General features: G+C 49.9%; 1 protein-coding gene across 6 annotated transcripts in view; it reads right to left on the bottom strand.

The window, feature by feature from the left end:
• Positions 1-2,883: 2,883 nt before the first annotated feature.
• CRYL1 (crystallin lambda 1) overlaps positions 2,884-26,517 on the bottom strand; it is a 132,474-nt gene continuing 108,840 nt past the window's right edge. For all 6 annotated transcript variants that reach the window (XM_042977609.1, XM_042977519.1, XM_042977381.1 and 3 more), the window contains 3 exons: positions 11,458-11,563; positions 3,770-3,876; positions 2,884-3,390 (listed from right to left, as the gene is read on the bottom strand). In XM_042977609.1, coding sequence (XP_042833543.1) covers positions 3,277-3,390; positions 3,770-3,876; positions 11,458-11,563 — 327 coding nt within the window. In that variant the 3' untranslated portion in view covers positions 2,884-3,276. The remainder of the gene's footprint in view (positions 3,391-3,769; positions 3,877-11,457; positions 11,564-26,517) is intronic.

Genomic DNA, 26,517 nt, shown 5'->3' on the forward strand with positions numbered 1-26,517 from the left:
AGGAGATCATCTGGATCCTTGTGTGCACGGATGCATACTGGGCCTTTGGGAAGGAAGGCCCCTGGAGGCAGAGACCAACGAAAAGGGAACCTTTGTACTGTCGATGGAGATCAACGGCTTTGCAGTTCTCAGAAGATGACTCAGAAACCACTCAAGACAATAGCTGCTTGGGCTAGTCCTTCCAATTAATTTCTTATTTTCTAATGGATAACCCACAGTGCAGAAACCTGGCAAACACAGCCGGTGAAAGCAAACATCCCCAGTGACGTCATGTGGCTATCATGTGGCCCCTGACAGGATGTGAGAAGAGCACTTCACCTCCGGGGTATTCTTTCCAAAACCCAACCCGTCTCACCTCGAGAACACCAGGCACACCCGGACTGGGGATACTGTGCAGAAGACCTGGCCAGGGCTCTGTCGTGGTCACGAACAGCAAGGCCAGACTGAGAAACTGTCACAGACCAGAGGCGACTGAATGAATGTGGTGTCTCAGAGGACGTTCACGGGCAGACTGGTACCTGAATTACGCACTTGCCAACCTCGCCAAAGCGAGCGAGCCTCTTGGAAGCCGGCCCCCACGACGACAAACTGAAAGGCAGAGGCTGCTCGTTTGGAAGCCCTACAATGTCTCCCTGAGAGGCCGGAGGGCTTGGCTTGTGCTCACATACCGGGTCGTCCCTTCGGTTCCCCTTCGGATCAAGTCCTAGCTCCGTCCGCGGTTTCCAGGCCTGCCTTCCTGCCTTCCTCCCAGACCGCAAGCACGCTCTCCGCTGCTCTCAATTTGGAAATTGTAACGTTTTCAGCCCTCACGTGGGAATCGACACACTGGCTCTCTCGACGCTGTCGCGACCAGTCTCTCGCGTTGACCCTCCTCGCCATACATTGCGCACTGTGACAGCTACAGGCCTGGGCCGGGTGTACTTCTGCTGCACGTGTCCCAAGAACAGCACACGTGGGAAAACAGAATTGAAACACATACGTGAACGTGCCCCCACACCGCCCCCACTTGCGTCTTCCACGCCCAAACCACCATGGGGACCACCAGGAAGCTCCGGCCTCGCTCCCTCGTACTGGCCCGCACCATTAGGCTGCATGGCCTCCCTGGGTCCGTTTTTCTGAAATTGCGACGGCCCATCGATGCCGTGAAACCAACAGGCCGTGTATGACATCCACCGACACCCCACACCCCCAGCGACGTCATCTTCTTAGCAGGGATCCCAAACCTGGGTCCAGAGACCATGGCGGCCTCCATGGGCTCATGAGAGAAGGAACCAGGCTGGCCCTGATAATAGCGCAGCAATTCCGAGAAGACGAGACGGTGGAGCGTGTGGAAGGGAAAGGAGCGGGAGCCAGAAGCTGTAGGAAGAAGCAGGGCCTTGACTTGCTCAACGAAACAACCTGCCAGTGGGTCACAGAGTGAGGGGTTGAGTCATCAGGGTTTGACGAGTACCTAAAACTTAATCAGATGAAGAGAACGAGCCTTTTCCAAGTTGAAGACTTCCTCCGTGTCTTGCCACATTCCCTTTTTCAGTGAAGTTCAATATCTGGAACATTCAGATCTCCTGCCCCTCCTTCCTAATTTCCTCATCTTCTACGACGGCATCAAAATCTGCACAGTTGCCAGAGCGGACGACTCAGGAAGTCCGGTATCGTCTTTCTCAGGGCATCACTGATGATCGTCAGTCCCACCCCCAGGAGACCTTCCGAATTCACTGCCTTGTCAGCCCCCACCTAGACCACAACAGGCCCCACCTGCAGCTCAGTCCCTTCTGTTGTCAGGTGGGACTTTCTGAAATCCCAATATGACAGGGCCACTCAGAACCTACAGACCGCTTAGGCTCTGTGTTGCTTTAGGGGAGGTCCACACATTGCTTTGAGCTCGGCACTCTTTCCCATGTGGATCCGGCCCCAGCCCCAGCTCCTCTCCCCAGAGCTCTTTCAGGCTTCAGGGAACCATCCCACCTTCCTGGGGCACCCAGCACCCTTCTCCACCCTGCCGCCTCTCCCAGGAAGGCTAGCTGACTCTTCCTTGCTACTCAAGACCGGACTCAGAGGCTGTCTCCTGCGAGGCCTTCCAGGGTACAGCGGGAGGCAATTAGTTACGATGTCCTTTGTATATGATCCTCTGGCCCTATCCTATTTCATTCTAGCATCTTGCTGTCTCACAGTAAACTTCTGCAAGGCAGACACTACCTGCCTGATGCCCGAAGCCTCACGGCTGCTCAAAAGACGTTATGACATAAACGAACGTGACCGGTGTCTGTCCACCCCGAGCCAGAAGAACAACTCCCACACGGTTCCTGATTGGGGACGCTGGTTCGAATACCACCCCAGCCTTGAAAAGGTGTCTCCCTACTTCCCAGGTGAAGCTGGGAAGCTGGTCACCCGAACTTGAAAGGCTGGAGGGTCACCGGGTGGGGAGCTGCCGGGGAGCCCTGCAGTGGCATCCTGTGATCCAAGTTATTGTGATGTGCTGGCCTCATGCAGGGTGGGGGGTACTTGGACTGCTATTTGCTAGAGTACTTGGGGAACTGGTGCTAGAACAAGACTCCACATCAAAGAAGATAATGGAGTGTTGGGTGAAACAGCTGTATTTACTGTAGAATTTTGGAGACTTTAGTGTCCTATAGACCTGTGAGTGCCCAAGGGTGGGGCAGTCGGAGGAGTTTCCCAAACACATCTCACCATAGAGCCCCAGGGCACTCACCGTAAATCCACTTTGGGAAACACTGGCCCCAGATGGTGGATTTTTACTGAGTGGCTGACGAAGGCACCACGACAAAGTGTTTGCTTACTCACTCGTCATGGTCACTAAGAAATAAGCCAATCGTTTTAGAATCAAACACTGGTCTTTCTCAGAAAGACCGGAAGAAAAAAGACGTCTTTATGCAATCAAAAACCTTTATTCAGAATAAGCACTAGCAAAATGAAGGCAGTTGCCTCAGGGCCATGGAGTACTCAGAAGCAGATTTGACGATAATTACGAAAATACTTTGCTACAGATTAAAATACGGAATCACACTAAAAATAAAAGGTGAAGATCCTCAGACGATTTGCTCTCTTGCTTGCCCAGGTGGCCGGGAGTGACCAGCCCTCGGGCCCAGTGTGCCGGCAACCCAAGGCGGGGACGCGATCAGCCCCGCTGCTGTGGCCAGGCCCCGGGTCTCCACGAAGACTGCCCGGCTCCCCACTGGTCCTGACCGGTGGGGTTGGGTGCTGGTGACTCCACCGAACGGGACTCCCGGTAAGGAAGGCCGGTGGCTTCACAGGAAGCTCTTACTGGGACGGCATCTGCCTTTTCAGCTTGGCGAGTCTCTGAAGACATTCGTCCCTCCACCGCCGTCTGGCAGCTAAATGCTCCGGATCCGCGGGAACCTTCAGACACATGGCCTGGGAATAGGAAGAGAGAAGACAAGACAAAAAATCCCAGAGCGTGCAGAGGAACTAACGTACCAGGAGAGTAACGGTTCCTAGTTATTCAAACTGAGCATTTGCTCTTAAAAACAAAAGCAGCTTAGTAACCCCTCAATTAACATAAACTTTCCGAATCCACAGAGGCCTGCAGCTCCTCTGAGACCATTCAGATGAGCCACCAGTTCATCGGTCACACTGCTCTAAGGTCTCCCGTGACCGCGACGGGACCGTGGACGCCAAGTCAGGAGTGAGGAACCACCAGGATCCAAGGCCAAGCCTGGCTACAAATAAAACCTCACCTGTGGCACAGAGCTTCCTCTCGGCCTGCACGAGTCTCTACAAGGGGTCTACGTACCTGGTTAACTTTCTCAACAGTGGCCCCGGAAAACTCTGGAATGGGTCCAAAAGTCTTTAGGACATGTTTCATGCCTTCACTGTATCTGTCACAGTAGCTTAACATACCTGAAATCACGAAAGCAAGAACCCACAATATCAGCAAGAACACTATAAAACTCCAAATGAAATCTATTCAGAGGGTCTCACCCTAGCTCAGGCTTAGGTTCTTCTCCTCCTGTGGATGAAGAAAAGGTGCAGGGGGACGCCCACCGCAGTCAGCTGGCCCTGGGGAACGAGCGTCCTCACCGATGTCACTATTCAAGCTTTCCATCAGATCTTAAAACCCTGAAAAGTGACGGGGCCCTCGGGCCTCTGTCAGCGCCTCTTACAGACTTTTGGGTTGGCCTGTGCTCCTGCACTGATTTGTAGAATATCACGTTCAGTTCCATTGTCACCAAAAAGGTCTCCAACAATGTGTCTGTAAGGTTACTTCTGTGAATGGCTCGAATGCATTTAAAAAAATTTTTTGACGTTTATTTGTTATCAGTGAGAGACAGAGAGAGACGGAGCATGAGTGGGGGAGGGGCAGAGAGAGGGAGACACAGAATCCGAAACGGGCTCCAGGCTCCGAGGCATCAGCACAGAGCCCGACGCGGGGCTCGAACCCACGGACCGTGAGATCACGACCTGAGCCGAAGTCGGACGCTCAACCGACTGGGCCCCCCAGGCGCCCCTCGAATTCATTTTCTAGGAACCAAAGGTGTCAACGCTCCCTAAATCCGCCCCCGTCTCGTCTCGCACTTACTCCCTGAGTTCTAGTTACCACTTTGCTGGGAGTCTGCAAGGTGGCGGGTTCTTGGGCACAGGCTGCATCGACCTGAGCGGCAGGCTCCGCGGGCGCACCCGCTTCCGCTCTGGCCAGTGGACGGGCGCCCGGCCACCCCGAGCCCCGGGCGGCATCTGTCCCCTGGCGGCGCTGCTCTGCACCTGCTCCTGCGGCTCCGGGGCCCTCGGGAAGCCTGGGTCTCAGGGGCTAAGACGCGACCCTGGGATTCTGGTGGAGAAACCCAGGAAGAAGAGGCTTATCCCGGAGGGGAGAGGGAGAAGCAGCGCGGGCTGGCTGAGGCCGCAGCTGCCATTTCCCGTCAGAGGCAGAGGGGCCCCGGGAGGAAGCCCCGGGCAAGCTGCGCGGCCTCCCGACACGGGGCGGGCTTGCCGGGACCCGCTCTGCGCTCTGCCCGGCGGCGGCGGCGGCGGCGGCGGCGAGCTGCAGGCAAACGGCCAGCTCGGCCCGCGCCCCGCCCCGCGGGCACCTGCGGCCGGGCCGGTGCGGGGACGTGCGCCGGGACACGCGTCAGGTCCCAGGCCGGTCCCAGGTACGTGGACCGGGAGGCGTCTCCCCGGCCCGGGCCCCGCTGAGGCCAGGCGCTGAGCCGCCTGCTATTCCGCCTCTGGCCCATTTCCGACATTTTCCAGAAGCAGACTCAGTGGTCGGCGAGTCAGGCGAAAGACAGAGCAAGGGAACAGATGCAACTGTGGATTTTGCAGAGATCCCAGAGCGTGGCTCCCACCCACGCCACGAAAAGTGTGTCTGATTAAGTTCAAATAAAAATGACCACCGCCCGACACTCTTAACAGCTTCCTTGGGGGTCTGGTTTTGGTGCGGCTACACTGACGTGAAAGCCTCAATTCACTGGGGGTCCATCTTGGCTCAAATGGTTTCCTTTCTCTTTCAGACAGCTAAAGTTAAACCCAATTTGCTCTTAGAAGAGAAGCTGTTTTCAAGGGTACACATTTCAAGCATACCAACTTTTCTGACATTAGCACCTATAATTAAGTGGTAGATACTGTCGTTGCAAAATAAGGGGTTTCGAATAAAAATAAGGAGTTTTGTTTCCTTTGACGTAAGCATAACTTGACAGTCGGGATTCAGGGAGGCTCCTAAATGTCCTACACTGGCTAGCCATCTTGAATGGCATGGCATTTCTGGAACACAGAAAACAACCCGTGCATTTATTTCCTTTTGAAAATTAAATATCTCCTTCACTTTATCCATTTGTTTATTTACTCGAACTAAAGGTGATAAAATCTAGACGCGAATACAGTGTGTTCCTTTTGGTGGGGCAGAGACACTAGAATCAAGTCAGGTGTAAAGATACCAAATGAGAAGAAAACGGGAAAAATTCCTGTAGCTGAGGACTGCCCGCCTGGAATGAAAGCAGAGGCTCTCAGGGGCCAATTCCACCCCCCACCCTGTGTGAGCAGTAACCCACAGGGCCCAGTGCACATACTGTGCCTCACGTCTGGATTACTTTACATCTGCTGAATAAGTGTTCACCTTTCCCTGTCCCTGCGAAGTCATTTTAGTCTCCCAAGGGCTTTCTAGAACTTTTTTCCCTCTCCCTTTTGTAAAATCTGTCGTTTTAAAGGGCATTTATTTCTTCAAACTAGAATACAAGATAGTAAAAATCCTTGTCGCACAATTCATAACTTCCTCCGTACTGTTCAGGAAACCACTGAAAATTTCACTCTTACTAACATAAAAATGCTTTCTGTAACAGGCCCTCGGGCTCTTGGGACAAACAGCCCCGTTGTTTGTGGTGAAGGTAAGGACCGAATAGGGCGCGTGCCTGCAGACCGTCCCCCACCACCTGCAGAGAAGCTGGACACCCCTGGGAGGGCTCGCCCCCTTACCCAAGATGCAAGTTCGTGGTGACTTACAGTCACGACCTGCAGCGTCCCAGGACACTGATCATTGCTACTGTTATTTGCAATCTGTCCTCTTCTACGACACAAGTATTAAAAGGAGCGTTTTTACTCCATTTCCACCAATAACTTTGGCTTCTCTACACTATGAAAGGAGGTGCGTGGCAATTATCCCATAACACTAATTTCACTGGAAATGGGGAGGCAAAGAAACCATTTCACCTTCTGTCCTTCTAGTCCAGCCTTCCCTTACATTACTACGAACTCGGGCCTTCGCCTGCATTTTCTCTCCTCCACGTCCTTGCCCTCTGTCCTGTTCAACAATATACTTCCCCAAACTCTCTCGAGCTTAGCTTTTTAGAGGATTTTGAACCTGATTTCTTAAGAGATGCTTATATGGAATAAGAAAAAGTGGGGGAAAGACGTGATTCTCATGAGATTAGAGTCAGCGTGGCTTGCTGCTTTCTAAGTTGGAATTCTTCAGCTGTGAGCCCACAAGGGCAAGACAAGGTGCTTTCTTGAACCTTCAACATAAGCCAAGGTGGGTGGAGAGAGAGAGCGCCTTCCTCTGTTTGCATTTATGCAACAGCCAGCAGGCACACGGTCCTACTGTCACCCGCGGCGGCAGCTACTGAGACGGCCTCTGGGTGTTCAGTTTCTTGGAGAGCCCTGACCGCTACCCACACCAGAGGAGTCTGGTTTTCACACAGCGTATGAACCCGCACCGACGTATGAACCCACACCTACGTGAATTCACCTGCTTTTAAGAGGCAGAGTTTCACAGACCTTATTAAGGAAGATCAAAAAGGCCCCAAAGCACAGAGCAACATCATCTAACTCCCACCTGAGTGAGACCTCACCTGAGGTCAGGGAGGCGGGTGGAGACAGAAACCTACCTGGGGCCCCTTAACTCCAGCAGTTCACCTGTTTCACTGAAACTAACAGCCCTGTGTAAATGAGCCAAACCCAGCAAGTAAGCACCTCAATTAAAAAAATAATAAATTTTGGGGCGCCTGGGTGGCGCAGTCGGTTAAGCGTCCGACTTCAGCCAGGTCACGATCTCGCAGTCCGTGAGTTCGAGCCCTGCGTGGGGCTCTGTGCTGACGGCTCAGAGCCTGGAGCCCGTTTCCGATTCTGTGTCTCCCTCTCTCTCTGCCCCTCCCCCGTTCATGCTCTGTCTCTCTCTGTCCCAAAAATAAATTAAAAACGTTGAAAAAAAAAATTTAAAAAAAATAATAAATTAAAAAAAAAGACAAGCATCTCTACACAGCAGGAAATTTTACAAGGCAGGATGGTAAACATTGGCTTCAACTGGAGGTGATTTCTGGGGCCTGCCGATTCTCAGACAGTCATTCTCCAGGTAGAAGTAAAGTCATGAGGCGCCCAAAAAGCTGCTATCAAATGGGGCAGTTCTCTTCGCTGACCCAGTAGTCTGAAAGCTTAGCAAAGAAACCAACCAAACGGTTGAAGTCTGGAGATGTCACTATTCTATTGCAAAAATGCCCTAATCTGTATTCATTCTGTATTTTTTCCTCATGCACTTGTGAATCTTTTGGGGAGAGTTAAAAAGGGAAAAAAAACCTGGAAGAGTAGTGAATTAAAAAACAAGACAGGGGCGCCTGGGTGGCGCAGTCGGTTAAGCGTCCGACTTCAGCCAGGTCACGATCTCGCGGTCTGTGAGTTCGAGCCCCGCGTCAGGCTCTGGGCTGATGGCTCGGAGCCTGGAGCCTGTTTCCAATTCTGTGTCTCCCTCTCTCTCTGCCCCTCCCCCGTTCATGCTCTGTCTCTCTCTGTCCCAAAAATAAATAAAAAACGTTGGAAAAAAAAATTAAAAAAAAAAAAAAAAAAAAACAAGACAAAACACCGTATGAGCAGAATACTGATTAAGGGACCTCATCTGTGTCAGCCATCGAGACAAACATTTCCATCTGGCTTCATCCTCACAGCACCCTTGAAAGGAGTCCCTGCTGCCAGGCCCATTTGATTGGCGGGGGGGGGGGGGGGGGGGGGGGGGGGGGGGGGGTACTCGCTTGCAAGAGGCTGGTTAGCTTAATGGTGTTTTGTTTTGTTTAATTTTTGAGAGAGAAAGACTGTCAGAGTGCTTAGCGGGGAAAGGGCAGAGAGAGAGGGAGACACAGAATCCGAAGCCGGCTCCAGGCTCTGAGCTGTCAGCACAGAGCCCGACGTGGGGCTCGAACTCACAAACCGCGAGATCATGACCTGAGCTGATGCTTAACTGACTGAGCCACCCAGGTGCCCCTAGGCTAGTTAGCTGAGAAATCAGGTAGGAACCCAGGCTGACTGGCTCCGCTGACCAGACCCCCTCTTCAGAGAGTCTGTCCTTGCTGAGGGTGGCTTTTAAAATTCAGCCAAAAGGCAAAGTAGGCAAGGTGGCCTCCTATTTTTTAGGTGCTATTAAAGACAAATCCTAAAATATTTTTACCACTTCTAGATAAACTGTAGCTTTAAGACTAATAACCAGCCTTAACCTGAGATGCTGGCTTTAGGAAAACGACATCAGAAAAAAAGAACCCTCTCCGTCCAATCTTGATATATTCTGGATGACACTATGAAGAATAACGAACATTTCCATTGGTTACAAGCCAGATCTTATAACACTCTAACTCTGGTCTTTGGAATGCTCTGAAGTTGAAAACTACATCCGTCCACCATTATCATATTAAGCCAATTAGGTTTTCTTATCATATCTGCTTTGTTTGAAAAATTGTTACGGGCCTCCTTCCTGTCTGCCACACTATTTGGTTCTTGAGTTTCTGGTTTCATTGGCTTCTGTTTCTATTTGTCTGAGAGTCAAAGCTGTTCTCAGCTGTCTCCCTATTGATTTCTCATGATACCTGAGTTATCTTATTATTCTGAAGAAAAGAAAATTACAGAGAAAAACATGGCAGTTATCAAGCCGTGTTGATACGCATGCCAAGTGTTTAAATATGTTTGCCACCTTTAAGGTGCCGGCTGAAAAAGCATTTGAAATTCTCCCAGACTTTATTTTAATGATACTTCAAAACCCTCGTTTCACTTTTAAAGAAAGAGGCCTCTTTCTTTACATTATCCTCCTGTGTTCAACTGTCCTCCTGCCACAAAAGAAAGATGCTCGTGCTAGGACAGAGTTCCCTGTTCCTGCAGCGGCTCTCAGCCACGCTCATTTAAGGAAGAGTCAAGTCAGCTATTGAACCCCATCTGCACGACCCGCAAGGCACCGTATGCGCACCTGCAAGATTACGTCTGGCGAAACTGCCCCAACATATTCACTGGAAGTCATACTTCATTAATTACGGTGGTAGCAACGTGGATGGAACTGGAGAGTGTGATGCTAAGTGAAATAAGCCATACAGAGAAAGACAGATACCATATGTTTTCACTCTTACGTGGATCCTGAGAAACTTAACAGAAACCCATGGGGAAGGGGAAGGAAAAAAAAAAGGAGGTTAGAGTGGGAGAGAGCGAAAGCATAAGAGACTCCAAAAAACTGAGAACAAACTGAGGGTTGATGGGGGGTGGGAGGGAGGGGAGGGTGGGTGATGAGTATTGAGGAGGGCATCTTTTGGGATGAGCACTGGGTGTTGTATGGAAACCAATTTGACAATAAATTTCATATATTGAAAAAAAAAATAAAAAAAATAATAAAATAAAAAATAAATAAAAGCTAGAGGCTTATAAAAACAAAAATTACGGTGGTGAAAACTGAAGCATTACCAAAACATCGTGGAATCACAAAACCTCAAACAGACTCCTGATTTCCAGCTTCATTACAGGCATCTCTGCTCAGTATCTAAACATCCTGCCAGGTGGGCAACCAGCCCCAACTGCTCTATTCACCATGCGCAGCATGGCCCTCTCCCTCAACGTCAGCCCCAGGAACTAGAAACTTCCTGCCATGTGCTGAGCCCAAACCTGTCTGTCTGCCACGTCCACGCCCACAAAAGACACCCACGCACGTACACACACACTTCTCCGCTCACCTTCTTCTGGATAAGTTCCAGTTTCTCAGTATTTCAATTAAGTGTGGACCGTTGGAGCTAAATACAACACTTCCTTTCTCTCCCTACATACGTTTTACAGGTATAATATAAATATTAAAATAACATGGCAATAATTATGTATGAAAACTATAACAACACAGAAAGGCAAAGAGGTAATAAAAGTTACCTGTAATTTCAACACTAAGAGATAGCAGGTACTGATGACATTTAGGTGATATTTGCCTAGATTTTTATTCATAGCATTTTAAACTTATTTTGTTTCAGTCTAGTGTAGGTTTCAGTGCTTGTTTTCTGAATGGCGTCTTGTTTCTGATTGACTTGAAGTGTGGCTGACAGTTTCATTCTTGGAAGCTTCTCACCGTTCTCAATCTATCTTCCTGTTAAGAGTCACTAGATCGTGGGCTCGGCCCTACTTCCCCAGACCCTCTGAAGTCGGCTTCAGTCGGCTTCAGTCGGCTTCTGAAGTCAGGGTGACTGGCCTGGCCTGAGCACCGCCCGTGCCCAGCGCAGCCCCCTCCCCTGCAGAGGCGCCTCCCCCCTGGCTTCCCAGCCTCCTGGTGGGAAACTTCCAGCTCCAAATGTCACACTTAGAAGTTGCTCAGATTTAGGCAGGAGAGACGTGCGGCATTTCCCTATCTGTTCTCCTTGCCTCTGTAAACAGCCGCATCATCTTTCTCAGGAGAACACAACTTTCTGGGTAACGTGGCAAAGTCTCCATGACCACACGCATCTGTCTTTCTCTTCCTTCCCGCCTGAGTGCCCTCTGCCGCGCAGAGCCCTGGGGTTCATGGATACCATGTGGACTGACATCTCAGGACACTACGATCTGTCGCAGCCCCCGTCTGTGAATTACCAGGGCTGGCCGCCGTCTCCTTCATATGATACTGTTTCTATCCAGTTGTTTAAAAACAAAAAGGCAAAACTGTACTGTTTACAAAACCCCTAAGAACGCTAAACAGCACAGAACTCCCATCTTAGCCCCTACGGAAGCAAAGCGTACCTTCTGCATTGAGATGCATAGTTTCTAGGGGTCCGATGAACGCATACCGCATGCCCAGGCCATCTGACATGACAAGGTCAAGGTCGCTCGGAGACACTATTCCTTCCTAAATGGAGAAAATGGGGCAGCACACAGATGAGTCCTCTGGAGAAACAACGTTCTTGCCATCACTTTCAAGCTGACTCCTTTGGAGCACAATCCCAAAGTACTCTCCAAAGCTCCAGAATAGTATTTTCATTCTACATGTGTTTCACAGGTTTTGCGTGACAAAACTGTAACATATAAACAGATCCTGAAAAGAGAGTATTTTGTGAGAGGGTCAAATACCAACTCGCTTTTTCCAGAGCTGCAATCAAGCTCCCATGTTATGCGTCAATCTCCACTGTCTTCCGTTCCCTACCCTAAAAGCTATGTGTCACTCGTAGCTTTGGAGAAGGGGGACAGGGTGAAGGGAAGGGAGAGAAGAGCGAGCAGGGCATTGGTGGGAAAGCACAAGAAGGACCTTCCACATATTAGCCTGAGATCTGGACGCTAAGACTGGAGCCATGAAAAGAACTGAAGAGTCATCCTCCAAGCTTTGCCCGCCTGCAAGCCCAGCCCTGTCCAGCTTTTAATGAGTTCATAAAAATGACATCCTTTGATGAAATGCAGCTTAGAACCGGTGTTGTTTGCAAGGTGGGGCCCTGGAATCTTCTGCAAATGTGGACTGCAAAGCAAGAGGCAAGCTCTCGTGCGTTCAGGTCAGACGTCAGATTGGCCATCTGCGTTACTTGGCCTTTCTTTGCACAGCCTCGACCTCTCACGGCTTTTGGAATGAGCAGGGACGCATAAGCACATGCGTGCGTGATCCAAGAGGCCACGGCCAGTTGAGTCTCCATCCCAGGATATCTTCACCTTGGGCAATTCAGCTGTCAGAAGGCAGATGGGGGTGGGGGGGGGGTGGGGGAGGGGGAAGGCCGTCAGATTTCCCCCTGGGTCTTTGCTGGTCAGACTGCTAGAATTACTGTGAAGTCTCCAGTTCCTTTTTCCTGACTGGTTTCTTTCACACAGAGCACAGTGAAGACAGATGCTCCTGCCTGACAGCTAGGCCACGTCTACCTTCCGTTAAGAAGCCGCCGAGTGCGCCTGCATGGCTCACACCCCTTCCCTGGGCAGCCTTGCTGGCCCCCAGTCCCCAGCCGGAGGGGAGGACGGAGCGCTCTGCTGCGGAAATCGCAGTCCTGCCCACACGCCCAGAGGCACACCAGGCACGTGCACCCACCCGGCCCCCAGGAACAGGCTCACACAAGTGGCCCACCCTACCCCACCTCTTTTGCTCTGGAGCAAATCCTGTCCTTCCCTTGGAAGGACTGTCTGTTGTCCTGTTGAGAGGATGTCCCTGTGGCAGAGGAAAGCTTTCATCACAGGGCTTCGCCAGGCCCTCTGGCCAAGGAGGAGGCTTGTTTGGCCTCTAGGCAGCCCCGGGAGGTCTGGGCTAGGCTCTCCCCGCTCAGGAACTGGAGGCTAGAGCCCGCCCCTGCTGTCCTTCCTCCTCCTCCTCCTCCAGGGACTCTGCAACATCGCTACTTTCCAGACTTCAGAGTCACCCACAAGGTTGAGCGAGGAAGCAGATTTGTTTCCTCTACCTCCATCACTGCATCAGCTGCTGAGGGAGAAAACACCGGTATCTCAGGTCCCTAGGGGTGCTTGGACCACCACGGCGGTGCTGGGGAAGGGACCAGAAAGGGGCTGGGGCCAAAGAACCAAAAAGAGCCACCCACGAAGGGCAAGTACCATTTAGGCATGCCTGAGGAACTCTGTTTGAAAGAACTGCTTTCCATCTAGTTTTGTGGGGGGGGGGGGGGGGCAGGGGGGGGCGGTAGACAAACAAAGATGTGCATGAACCTACACACGTGGTTTAGAGAATTACAAAGCACACCTCGCCCCCACCTGCCAACACTACCATGCTGGTCTTCCTGGCTGCGTCCTCCTCCCTCCCTCCTGGAGGCAAACATCCAGACTTTTGTAGTAACTATTTCTCTACTTTTAAGATTTGCCATCTATGTTTATGTTCCTGAAGCAGAGCTGCGTTTTGCCTATCTTCCTCTTCAAAACAAACTCACGCTGTGCATTCTTTTGTGACTTGCTTCCTTTGCTCCACTCGATGCTTTTGAGCTTTACCTGTGTTGTGTGCAGCTGCGGTCTGGCCTCCCCTGTTGACATATAAAATCACAGTTTACTAATCCAACCTACTGCTCACAAATATTTGGGAACATTCTTGTTCCTGGCCCGTGGGGCACGCATCCAAGAGGAGAGCGGCTGTCCTACGGCACACAGAGCTTCGACTCGACTGGATGATGCTAGGTGCTTTCCAGGGCGGTTGTACCCGTGCTCATTGCCTCCGGCAGTGTATGTGGGTCCCCGTCGCTCTCGGCAACCTCTCCAACACTTGATGGTGTCACCCTTGCAAGGCGCCGCTAGTCTGCTGGGCTATCCCGCTGTCTCACCAGGTTTCCTATCCGTTTGAAATCATCCTACCAAATGTTCAGCTGGACTGCTAAGGAGACCAAATTAACTGATTCAGTTTACTCAAATGCCAACAAGTTTTACCCCTCTTCGCTTCTGGTAGCAAAGCTTTTAAGTGGGGAGGGGGCAGCAACAAGGAGGCAACGCTACACAAAAGGTCCAGAGTAATGTCCGGAACTGTCAAGAAACCGGTTGTTGAAAGGACTCCCCCGCCTTCCTCTCCCTCCTCACCCAGCTCTCAGGGCCGGAAGGGTGGCTTTGGGTCCCCTCCCCAGGCTGCCTAAAAGCATTTGCTGTAGCATTCCTGCACCCTGTGAGCTCAGGAATGCTGTGCAAGGCAGCCAGGCGAGAGCTCTGCAGACTCTCCTTCGCCCTCCCCCGGGGTCCAGGTCAACATCCCAAACAGCCTCAAGGAGTGCTTGTCAAGGGACAAGGAGTGCTGTGTCCCTACAGCACTCAGACTGTAAAGGATGCAAATATGGACGCTACCTGCCACTTGCAATGCTTTTCGCCTCTGCTGTCTTCCTCTAAATACTGTGTTCAGCTGACTTCTGAAGGGCTTCAAAATACCCCAAAAGTGAGCCACCCACGAGTAGTAATTTTTGATCTGTAAGTATGTGAGCTAACAGTGACTCCGACTAAATAAAGCCTTAGAAGGATTCTCCACACTATGGTACCACACGGGGGGCGGGGGCAGCCACACTCTCCTCCAATTCCCACCTGTTCTCCAAAATGACCATCTGTGTCTCATCACTTACTCTTCATTAGTTGAACAAATGGGAAGAGGGAAAGAGTTTTAGTATCTTCTCTTCCTAAATCCTTCTCTCTGCCCCATCTGGATTTTCTGAGGTAGATTCTCTAAGTTTGAGTCTTTACCCAGAAGCCGAAACCAGAGAAAACAAATGGTCCTAAGCAGTCATTCAGCTGCACTCAGCACTGAGCCAAAGGTTCACACGAGGGCATTTTGCAGCTCAGAGTGCTTAATTTTGTGGTTAAGCTCCACTCCACCCGGGTCCTTAGTGACATCTGTGGTCTTGATGCTAATATTCTCAATAACAATTACAACTGATAATCACAGTGGCAGAAAGAGGTGCTTGAGTTGGTCATACTGAGCTGACAATCAGTTCCTTGGGAACAGGTGGTAAGCTGCACGCCCGTTGGAAGAGTGAAAGCCTGCCCCACTCCGGCGTGTCCGTGCCTCAACGAACATTCGTCAGTACAGCCATCAGCACTTCCTCCATTCTGTGGCGAAATTCTCAAGTCACACGGACAAAGAAAAGCCCCGAGTGGTTGAAAGATTCCAAAAACTCATACAGAGCAACAAACACTAGACCCCTGTTAGTTTAAAATCTGGTTTGCGGGCACCTGGGGGGCTCAACCTGTTGAGCATCTGATTCTTTTTTTTTTTTTTTTCAACGTTTTTTATTTATTTTTGGGACAGAGAGAGACAGAGCATGAACGGGGAGGGGCAGAGAGAGAGGGAGACACAGAATCGGAAACAGGCTCCAGGCTCCGAGCCATCAGCCCAGAGCCTGACGCGGGGCTCGAACTCACGGACCGCGAGATCGTGACCTGGCTGAAGTCGGACGCTTAACCGACTGCGCCACCCAGGCGCCCCGAGCATCTGATTCTTGATTTCGGCTCAGGTCATGATCTCAGGATCATGGGACCGAGCCCCGTGTCCAGCTCTGAGCTGAGTGTGGAGACCGCTTGGGATTTTCTCTCTCCCCCCCCCCCCCCCCCCCCCCCCCCCGCTTGCTCTTTTCCTCTCTCTCTCTCTCTCTCAAATTAAACCACAGGAGCACCTGGGGGGCTCAGTCAGTTAAGCGTCTGACTTCGGTTCAGGTCATGATCTCATTGTTCATGGGTTTGATCCCCCACGTCGGGCTCTGTGCCTACAGCTCGGAGCCTGGAACCTGCTGCGGATTCTGTGTCTCCCTCTCTCTCTCTGCCCCTCCTCTGCTCACACTCTGTCTCTGTGTCTCTCTCTCTCCCCAAAAAAATAAACGTTAAAAAAAAGTAAAAAAAAAAAAAAAAAAAAGAAAGAAAACGCAAGATACCATGATACAAACTGTAAGTACAAGTAAAGTTTTGGGGATGCATCAGGCAGGATCCCACCAGAGAGAGACCTCATAGGTTATATACATGTAAAGACATTTATTTTGAGGGACAGGCCTGTGTGATTGAGGGCGCTGATACGTCTGAAATCTGCAGCAGGAGCTAAGGGTGGGAACCTCAGTTCTGCTGTTAAGGGCTTTCAATTGATTGGATGAAGCCTTCCCAGGGGATTGAGAAAAATCTCCTGTACTTAAAGCCAACGGATTATAGAAGTTAAACTAATCACATTTACAAAATATCTTTATAGCAACATCTAGCCTATGTTTGACTGAATATGTGGGCACTCTGGCCCAGCCAACATGGCCCTCACCAGTGGACACAAGTTCAAGGCATGGTCCTCACCTTCAGATGGCTTGGATCTAGCCTTTGTTTGTGAGGCGGGGAAAGGAGAGAAGACACATCGAATGGCCCGCCGTAGGCCAAAGGGTGATCTGGTTTTCTGGACAAGGAAGAAGAAGGGGTCTGGCAGTACTGAGGCATGAATCTCCTGGGACGACTTCCCCTACTGATTAGCAGCTACACACAGTTATTTTTCCTTCTCTCTGATCGTCCCATTATCATATTAAATTTTGACTGGATTCACGTATTTTTTGCACGCCCTCACTTTCATTTACTTTTCTCATTTTTCTTCATGCCATCTTTCCTTGTCCACTTCTTTTTTCACTAATCTCCAGCTTCTGCTTTTCTTCTGTTTTGTGTTGCTCTACTTTTCACCATACCCAGACCTGAATTTTCAGGTTTTTCTTGTGCAAACACTGCTTTAACTTGGCTGCCGCCACCATCACCACCAGGAACACAGATACGCTACGGAGGAACCCGCGCTAGGTCATGCACAAGTCCTTCTGCCCCTCCCAATCAGAGCTGTTGAGGCTTCCATCCACTGTCTCAACTGAAAACCAAGAGCCAGAAAAAAGGTTTATCTTAGGAAAATGTCATAGTGAAAAGCAACAAAAAAGGGCACGAAGGGGCCAGTGGGCTTCTTTTATTTTACCACGACTCTGGTCAGAGAGGCCAAGGAGCAGGGGTTACAGAAAGAGAGCCCACCTCAATCTCTAATTAGAGGAAGGACGGAACAGAGGTAAACCTCAGTGAGCTCCCCGCCTGCAAAGACGTTTTGGAGATGGGCTACACGAGAATACTCACTGACGTGGAAATAACTCAAGTAGGAGCGAGGGGTTCTGGACTCTCTTTTTTTAGAAACCTCCAACTCAAGTCCTGGTGACTGCTAGAGAAAGTAATACAGATTTTGAAGTGTAAATTAAGAACTATCATGCTGGTTCACAGTTTTTCTCATGAGAAATGACCTAGAACCATGAGTTAGTTCCCTCCGTCCACAGACACGTATATACTTTGGTTTTCTACACTCTTTGACAGGCATTACTTCTCCTTCATGCGACACGAACCTGGCTCTAACCATCCCCACCAGAGCAACCTTCCAGAGAGAAGGCGAGGCAAATGCAAGATTGTAAGTGCTGAGAAACAAAAGCCTGCTAAGTGTGGTCCCACTGCTACTCAAAGGCTCGTAGCCAGCTTTGTGAGCTACTCGGCCTCTTGCCACAACCTACAAGTTTTCTTGGAAGCGAGGCATAAACATTCCTGCAGAATGACTCGGGCAAATTTTGCTAACTCGCGGGAGAGCCGACCGAACACCACATCTGGCTGATGCAATAGGACGCTGATTCATAAAACACCCAGTGTCCAGAGCCTGCTGAGAGGGTGCTCAGGGGAAAGGAGATGAGGGGGACAAGGCGGACCATACCGGGTAGGTGGTGACAGGTTACCGCCTCACAAACCAGGTAAGTTTGTGAGGTCGAGCCCCGCGTCGGGCTCTGTGCCGACGGCTCGGAGCCTGGAGCCTGCTTCGGTTCTGTGTCTCCCTCCCTCTGCCCTTCCCCCACTCGTAGTCTATCTCTCTCCATCTCTGAAAAATGAATGAACGTTAAAAAAATTTTTTAATGAAATGTCAGGAAGCCATTAAAAATGGAAACCCAAGAAGTACTCTTAATAGAAACTAGACAGGAACACAGAAAAATAAAAGCAGTTGACTGCTTTAGGGTAGGGGAAACGTAAGTGGTATTTTTGCCCTTTGAATATTCTTCAAATTCAAGTGTTTAAATGGAACCAAACAAAAAACAGGAAAGAGAAAGACAGGAAAGACTTTGTCCTAATACAAGGGATGCTGAAGGACTCTTTAGGCCCCAGGGAGTAATAATTCCCTGGTGTGTCTTTTCCTACTGTGCCGTGCTTATAACAATGCTTTCAGGAAGAAAAACAGTAGTATTTTTTTAATGTTTGTTTATTTATTTATTTATTTTAATTGTTATTTATCTTTGAGACAGAGACAGAGCAAGAGCAGGAGAGGGGCAGAGAGAGAGAAGGAGACACAGAATCCGAAGCAGGCTCCAGGCTCTGAGCTGTCGGCACAGAGCCCGACCTGGGGTCAAACTCACAAACTGCAAGGTCATGACCTGAGCCAAAGTCGGACACTTAACCGACTGAGCCACCCAGGCGCCCCGTCAATAGTATTAAAGATTCTGAAAGAAAAGGAAGAGACTTGACCTGAGAACAAACACAGCAGAAGGAATCCCCCCTTCTGTGCAAACGTTAAGTGTGCAAGGGCAGTGGTCCTCAGGGGAAAAAGTGTTCACAAAGAGGTTTGTGAACACAGAGGAGTGTAAGTGCCCCATCCAGGACCAGAAGCACAGCCCAGGCCCGGCTCTGCCCGCCCCTCCTTTGCAATTCCAGCAGTTTCCTGCTCCCATGTCCCCGGTCACAGGCTGGCCTCCTGCCCAGCGTCTGCCTGCCCCTCACGAAGGAGGCCAGGTGACAAGGCTGCACAATTTGTCACCTGCATCCTCCCTTCTCCACCTTTTCTCTTGGGGTCCCCCTCCCCGCTTCTCTCCTCCACTCTCCCCTCTGTTCCACTGCCTGTTACCTTTCCAGCTCACACTGGTGGAGCTGAGATCCAGCACGTGTCCTGACTGATTGCCTGATGGCGACGATAAGTAGGGTAAGAGCATTTTAGTTGAGTTTTTTTTAAGGGTTGTTAAAGTACTAGCATTGAAGCTTTTACTTTAAACACTATTAAAGTAATCCAGGCATGCCAAGCAGGTTGTTAAAAAATGGAGTATGGGTTGATGTTTTCATTATGTTTGTCTGTTAATAGGTCTGGAGGTGTCTCTAAAGTAAATGAGTGGGAGCTCTCCTTTCATTAGGGCTCTGCTGCTTGCCAATGTGGCTGCTCAAAGCAACCTCCCATAAAACAGTAAATAAATCCTATCATAAAAACCGTCGACTTCTTACAGACCATCGCGACTAGAAGGAATTCTAATTAACTGATGAGTCCCAGCCAGCAAATAAAGCTTTCAGAGGCAAGAAAACTCCAGTTTCCTCAGTGGCTTCCGTCTTCCCTGGACTGCTCTGGAGAGAAGGCATCCCAACCTACGAAGCTTCTTCAGTGTGTCCACGGCTGACTCCGAGACGCTCATGATGTCAGACAGAAGCTCGGGAGAGTGGAGACGGCCGGAGCTCCACGCACAGGGGGGCCCGCGGCCCCCCACTCCCATGTGCTCCGAGATGTCGCCCTGCATTGGGCTCTGCACTGGGGCCTGCTTGAGGTTCTCTCCTTCTCCCTCTGCCCCTCCCCCCTTGCACACACACCCTCGTGTTCTCTCTCTCTCTCTCTCTCTTAAGTAAACAAACAAACAAACAAACAAACACTTGCTGAGTCATGGGTGTGGCTTCTGGTACAGTCCTGGGGCATAGCCTTAGTGTCCTTTGAGGGCTGCAACATGGATGGAAAGCACTGCCTTCTCCTGGGATCTCTGAACAAGCCACTGCTAGGAAGCTCTCTGAATTTAAGCCAAGGTGAAAGCACGTCTCAACCAATCTGGAAAATGGTCCTGGTAAAGGAGGTGACGCACATGCTCCAAAGGCCCTGCACTCCCAATACGTGCCAGCAAGTCCCACTGAGAAAGGGAACGGAGCCCAAGAAAATGACAGTTGTGACAGATCCGTGACTGCCTTTGGGAAAACTTTACGGGGTACAAGAGGTAAGAGAAAGCCAAGAGAGCTGTTCAATGTCTTTGGGTGACGAGCTTGCTGCCACGGAGAGGCTCTGGAAGGCAAAAAGATAGGCCAGGAGGCCACAGGGACAGTGGACCCAGGGCGTGCGAATGAGGTGGAAAGGTGAGCGTGCTTCAGGTGCTGGAGGGGTGGGAGACCGTTCCTTCAGCCTCATCAATACCGAGGTCTGGGCTCTATTCGCAAGAGGTCGAACAAAAATGCAGAAATGGCAGAAAAATGTCTTGAGAAAAAGTTCTGCTGGGCAAATTTTGCCCTGGTGAGAAAGTTAAAAGAAATGCACAGAACAGGCCACACTGCGGAAGGGAAGCTGGAGGACCCCATGCACGCTGTGCCTGAAGCCGAGTGGATGAGCACAAAAGAAGGAAGGACAATGTGAGGCAGGCGAGGGCATGGCAAGACCCAGGGCAGGACAGGAAATGAGAGGGAACCTTCCTGTGTGAGGCCAGGAGACCAGCCCAAGGCTGGATGCTGAAGGGAGGCCCAGGCCAGGAATGAACTAGGCGGAGAGAGGTGGTGTCCCTTCTGGAAGGACACGAGGCCCAGGGCAGGAGGCAGAAGTTCCCGGACCCCACACTCAGCCAACAGGACTGCTGCAGGCCGGTTCCTTTCAACCACAAGGAGGTTCAGTCAGACTCTTTATCCATTATCTCTTTAATTTAAAAAAAAACTAAAATTTTCAGTTTGAATTTTAAAACACCTACGATGTAGAAAGCCCTATGGTTGAGGGTGTGGCACAGAGGGCAGAACCCTGGGTCTTTCTGGGCTCCTTTAGTTTCCCTTTGCATGACCGCCTTCTACGTGACTCTTCTTGCCAGGTACATAGGCAGATGTTGTCAATGTCTGAACCGTAATATTTTGCTCAATCAAGCCTCAGCTTTTTCCTGCTGGACACATTCCAGGTGAGCCGTAGCCTGGAGCAGTCCACAGCATTTCCAACACCTTCCCTCCAAAGAAAAATCGCTCACACAACCCCACCTTCCAACTGCCTGGAAGCGACTGCTTTGAACATGCTTTCTCTTGTCAAGCCTCTCAAGCCACAAGACTACGGTTGCCTTTCCTGGTCCCAGAGCCTGTGGAACAAGTGACAGCCTGATTCTGCTCTCTTTTCTTCTTTTCGGCCTTACTTCCCTGTCTTGTACCGCTTTTCTTCCAGAGAGAAGGCTGAGGGATTGGCAGGGAATGAACATACTTGGTCACGGGGGGACATTTATGGAAAAGAGCCATCAGTGAAACTACGGGTGTCCCCAGGCTGCCAAGAAACTATAGGCCACGGATATATGGCTTCCCACGCAGAATGCTGGACGTGTGGGAAGTAAAGTTCCTGAGAATTAATGTGAACTTGGAGAACGGAACCTACACTAATACTGGTCTATAAAAGGAGAGCAGAAATCCGATGACTGGCCACTTCCCCATGATCACAGCACATGTGAGACATGTACGAGGTAGTTATAGTAGAACACTTATGATCTGGGGCCATCTTTCCCCATTAGTTCCCCTGTGTGTCTCTCATTCCGTAGAAAAAGCTTGCTGTACGTTCTCCACGAAGCAGTTCACGACAAGGCAGGCTGCTCGTTCAGCTGGCCGACAACACAAGACCAGGAGCACAGGTCACGGGGTGCACCTGATTTGCAAACACCAGGATGCTGCTCAATTCGGTGTCACTCCTGGAGAGACATGCCTCTGTTCACACAGGCCCATGACTAATAAGAGGAAAACCTGGCCACAGTTTGCATCCCTGCTCCGGAAATCAAAAGGCTACAGGACGGTGCGGATGCTACGTGTGTGGCCAGCACAAGGATGACTCCATCTGGACATCCATGCCTGAGCCACAGGGAAGGCCGGCTTCGATCTGGAATGACGACTTCCAACTCCCAGGCAGTCACGGCCCAGCATTCTTTTCCTCCGATGTGTGTGTGTTTTCATTAAAAGTGAATTAAATCCTTTTCTTAAGTTGACTTTCACATAACTTCTGGGATAACCAGAGGTATTCACTGTCACAAAACTAGGACTGGAAATCATAACTTATAAAGTGACCAGGTGACAGTCTCTCCACTAAGCAGAAGCTGCATGTTTATCTACCGTGAGCCTGAGTCAGATATAGAGCATCAGACACAGAAAAACACGGAAGGAGAAAAGACAAATAAAAACGACATGATTTCTCCCTAAAATTAAGACTGCATCAACTGAAAGTTAAATTAGTATTTAATGTTCTGTTAAGGAAGAAAAATGCCGCCCATAAAACTAAGATGTTAAAATGTAAACATCTTAAGATAAAAAGTTCATCTTAAAACAGATGAAATACAACCCATCAAGACTGTGAGGCCAGGGTCTCCCTGGGAGGGAGCGACGGCTTCTCCGACTTTGGGCAGCTTACGAAGGTCTGCAGAGTTTATTAAAATACAGAGTCTGGTTCTGCAGGTCCGGAGTGGGATCTCAGATGGTGCATTCCTAACAGGCTCCCGGGTGAGGCCCTGCTGCCTTCCGGGAGCCCCACTTGTGTAGCCAGGATGTGAGTTTTTCAGCTCAGAGCTAACACACTGGTGGCAGCTGTGGCGTCCAAAAAAATTACACCGGATTCAGGGAATCAGAAAACTCTGTCATCGTTACTGTCACAACAACCCATAGCACTTACTAAACCATTACCATATGCCAGGCATGTTCTAAGCCCTTTACATACATAACCCCATCCAATCCTCATCACATCCTGATGAGAAACAGATTCACTTACAGGTGCAGACACTGAAGCACAGAAGTGACACAGCTGTGAATCCCCACCAGACTGCGGAATGTGGATCAAATCACCTAACCTCTTGAGCCAGTGTCTTAATCTGTAAGGGCAAAAATAACAATGCACCTCTCATCGTTTTAAGATGGGACGATCTGAAAATATCTGTGAACCATGAAAAATATACAGGAAAGTGCTTTGTAAACTTTTAAATACCATACAAACTGAAGTCACTGATGAGTAAATGATCCTCAGGGGTTCGCTGTACTGACTCCTAATTCCTGTGTTAGAGTCTCAATAATTAAATTCCACAGAAAACCCTCAATGCGTTTATCACAAAAAGTTTCCTCTGTTAATTTTACTACATGAGATCTGAGATATACTTTATTAACTGAACAATTCTTCATAACAGGAATTAGATTCAGATCCCATAAACTACACCTACCTGGCAAGAAAACAAGAACTGAATTTTTGCAGCCCAGTGCATGAGGAACAGAAATTCAGCCTCACGATTACATTGCTCAGAAGCGTGAATAAAACCCAAGATAAGCAATTTCCAAAGCTCATTACCAACACATTCCAACAGGCTGAGAATCTGCTGATGGCTTCGTGATTCACTCCAGCTCACCTCCACCTACCCTACCTGGATGGGGCAAGAATTTATGGGCAGTACAAGCTCAGCTATTGTCTGGGAGAGGGTTTATCATCACAACACAACTTCCTTTATTGTGATTATTAGCTTAAGAGTATTGACTTGAACTCACATTCCTGGCCAACAGGATCTTGTCCCCCAGTGACCTAATCTTGGGCTACTAGACTATAGCCGGATTTGTCCTTCTGGCAGTTCCAAGCCTACGCGGGCTGCTCCCCCCCAATTCTGAGCCAAACTGGAAGGGGAAGAATGGGGTGGGCGTCTGTGAGACAATTCAACAGAACCCAGCAACCTTGTTCCCTTATATACCTCGCTCCCGTCTTGCTCCCAGACAGCCCTTGTCCTTGCCGAGCATACATGGCTGTGTGGGGACAGACAAAATCACAGGCGATGACAGGACAGTATGTCATGATCTAGGCTGCCGTGAAGACAAGGTGTGTCTTATTCCCAGCACTTTCTCTTTCTGACCTGGAAATGGTGCCTGCAGCTCCTCTCCCCCTTCTCGAATGGACAGGCCTCCACAGGAGCCTCCCTTACCTTTTTCCGCCCCACCTTTCTTAGAATTTCTCCTCCATGCTCGGCTACAAGTAGTAAAATATGCCCTCCAGTTGGTGAATGAAACTGAAAACGGGAACACTATAAAGAAAATCCACGAAACAAAAAGTGGCTTCTTCAAAATAATCAGTAAAATTAACAAAGCTCTAGCAAGACTGACAAGGATACAAAGAGAGTGGACACAGATGCCCCACATCAGGAACAAAACCAGGTATATCACTACAGACCCTGCCAACAACTTTATGCTCACGAACTCAACAACTCAGAAGAAACGGGAACAATTTCTTAAAAACCACAAACCACCAAACTCAACCAAGATGAAACAGACAGGCTGAATGGTTCTTATAACCATTAAAGAAGCTGAACTTGTAATTAAAAACCTCCTGGAGGGATGCCTCGGTGGCTCAGTCAGTTGAGCGCCCGCCTCTTAATTTTGTCTCAGGTCACAATCCCAGGGTTGTGGGATCGAGCCCGGCATCGGGTTCCAAGCTCAGGGTGAAGCCTGCTTGAGATTCTCTCTCTCCCCGCACTCTTGCAAGTACAGTAAATAAATAAATAAATAAACAAACAAATAAATAAATAAATAATAAATAAATAAATAAAAACCTCCTGGAAAAGAGGTTTTTCTCCAGGCCCAGGTGGTTTCACTGGAGAATTCTACCAAACATTTAAAGAAGAATTAACAAAATGTTATAATCTCTTCCAGAAAAGAGACGGAGAGAAAACTTCCCATTTTATGCATTATTACCTTGTTATCTAATAAAGTGTTACCTTGATATCAAGTAAAATAGAGAGAAAAAGGAAAACTACAAACTAATGTTTCCTCTGAACTTAGATGCAACAAAACGTAAGCAAACTGACCCCAGCAACGTCTAGAAAGAATTACACACCTAGTGGTATTTATTCTAGGTCTGCAAGGCTGGTCCAACATGGGAAAATCAACCGATGTAACCTACCAGGTCGACAAAATTAGCAAGTGGCGGAACAGCACCCTTCTGCTCCCCTGACATCCACATTAAGGCACCGCCATGGCTAAGTGGAAATGCGAGCCATCCTTCTGGCCAGGTGCCCTGCCTGTCCCACTCTAGCTCACACCCCAACTTGTGGGTAGGACCCCTGGAAATTCACACTTGGATCTGACTTGTGCAGAGCTGTTGACACACAGACAACAAGGAACAGTATTCCTCGACCCGCCCGCTGACGCAGCACCCCGGAAGCCAGGACGGCAGCATCCGGGCCCACGTCTACGCAAGGCGTCCTAGTGCTCTGCAGCCAAGTCACCTTACAGCTCTCGGACCTAAAGCAATCAGCCCTAGCTCTGCCAAATTTCAACTCGCTCTGCGAATGCAGAAGGCACGAGACTGAAGCAGCCATAGTGTCCTTGAGTAAGGCGGCCCTGCTCGTCTGCGCTCACTGTGTTCGCTACCAGAAGGCTGGGGCCCCGGCCCACGTGTGAAACCCACTCCCGGGAGAGAACGTCTTTGAAAGAAAAACTCTGCAAGGCCTTTGGATCTTTCGAACTTAAAATGTATAAAAATCTCCAGTTTTCACTGTAACACTTCCCCAATTGATCTGCTTTTTATACCAAAGTTGCCCTTAAATGTTTTGAAGTACACTTGGAACACCCTAAAATCTAAATTCAAGTTCAACTGGCTCTGACGTGGTGAGTCAAAGGGGCGTCATTTGGCCCCAGCCCTGACGGGGCCCAGCACACGCGTGCAGATTTGCACAGGTGAAGGTGGGGCTCGGGAGGGGTTTGCTCGCCTTGTCTGCCCCTCAGGATCTTAGGTGGAAACAGACGACAGGCGGCACAGGTTTTCTTTCAAGAAATTCATGTGATCAAGTCAAGACTACTCAGACCACCCCACCTAATGGGCACAAATATTGATCCACTAATCCCAGGAGGAGGCAGGAAAAACGTGCCTTTTGTGTGTCTGCTGGGGTGCACCGTTGAGAACCCAGCGGAGGATCCCGTGGCTGCTTATGTGGCCGGGGGGGAGTTCTCTCACGGCATGGCTCTGACTCTGCTAAGCCCAGAGCCTAAGGAAAGCAGGGCTCCTGCGGGGTGTTCAGAGCCCACGCCCGTGGCTCCTCTGCCCTCAGAAGTAACTACTTCAGGAGTGGACGCACGGCCGGTGTGCTACTGGCACTCCCACGTGTGGGAGGCCGACAAAGTAGCGGTCTCTGGGCGGCAACGGTTAAGAGCAGGTACAACACGGGCGACCCCACCCCCTCGGTGTTCCCTCTGCGAGCCCCTGTCCCACACCTGGACCACTTCACCTGTCACCACAGAGCTCAGGGATGCCCGTCACCCTATTCACAACCTGGAGAGAGGGACCTATAGTTTCTAGACCTCCCTTAATTCTGTCTGCAGATCATCTTTATTTTCTAAAATGGACTGATCTCCTAGACATTCACC

Source organism: Panthera tigris, chromosome A1 (assembly GCF_018350195.1).
Source record: "Panthera tigris isolate Pti1 chromosome A1, P.tigris_Pti1_mat1.1, whole genome shotgun sequence".
In the NCBI taxonomy this organism is placed as follows: Eukaryota; Metazoa; Chordata; class Mammalia; order Carnivora; family Felidae; genus Panthera; species Panthera tigris.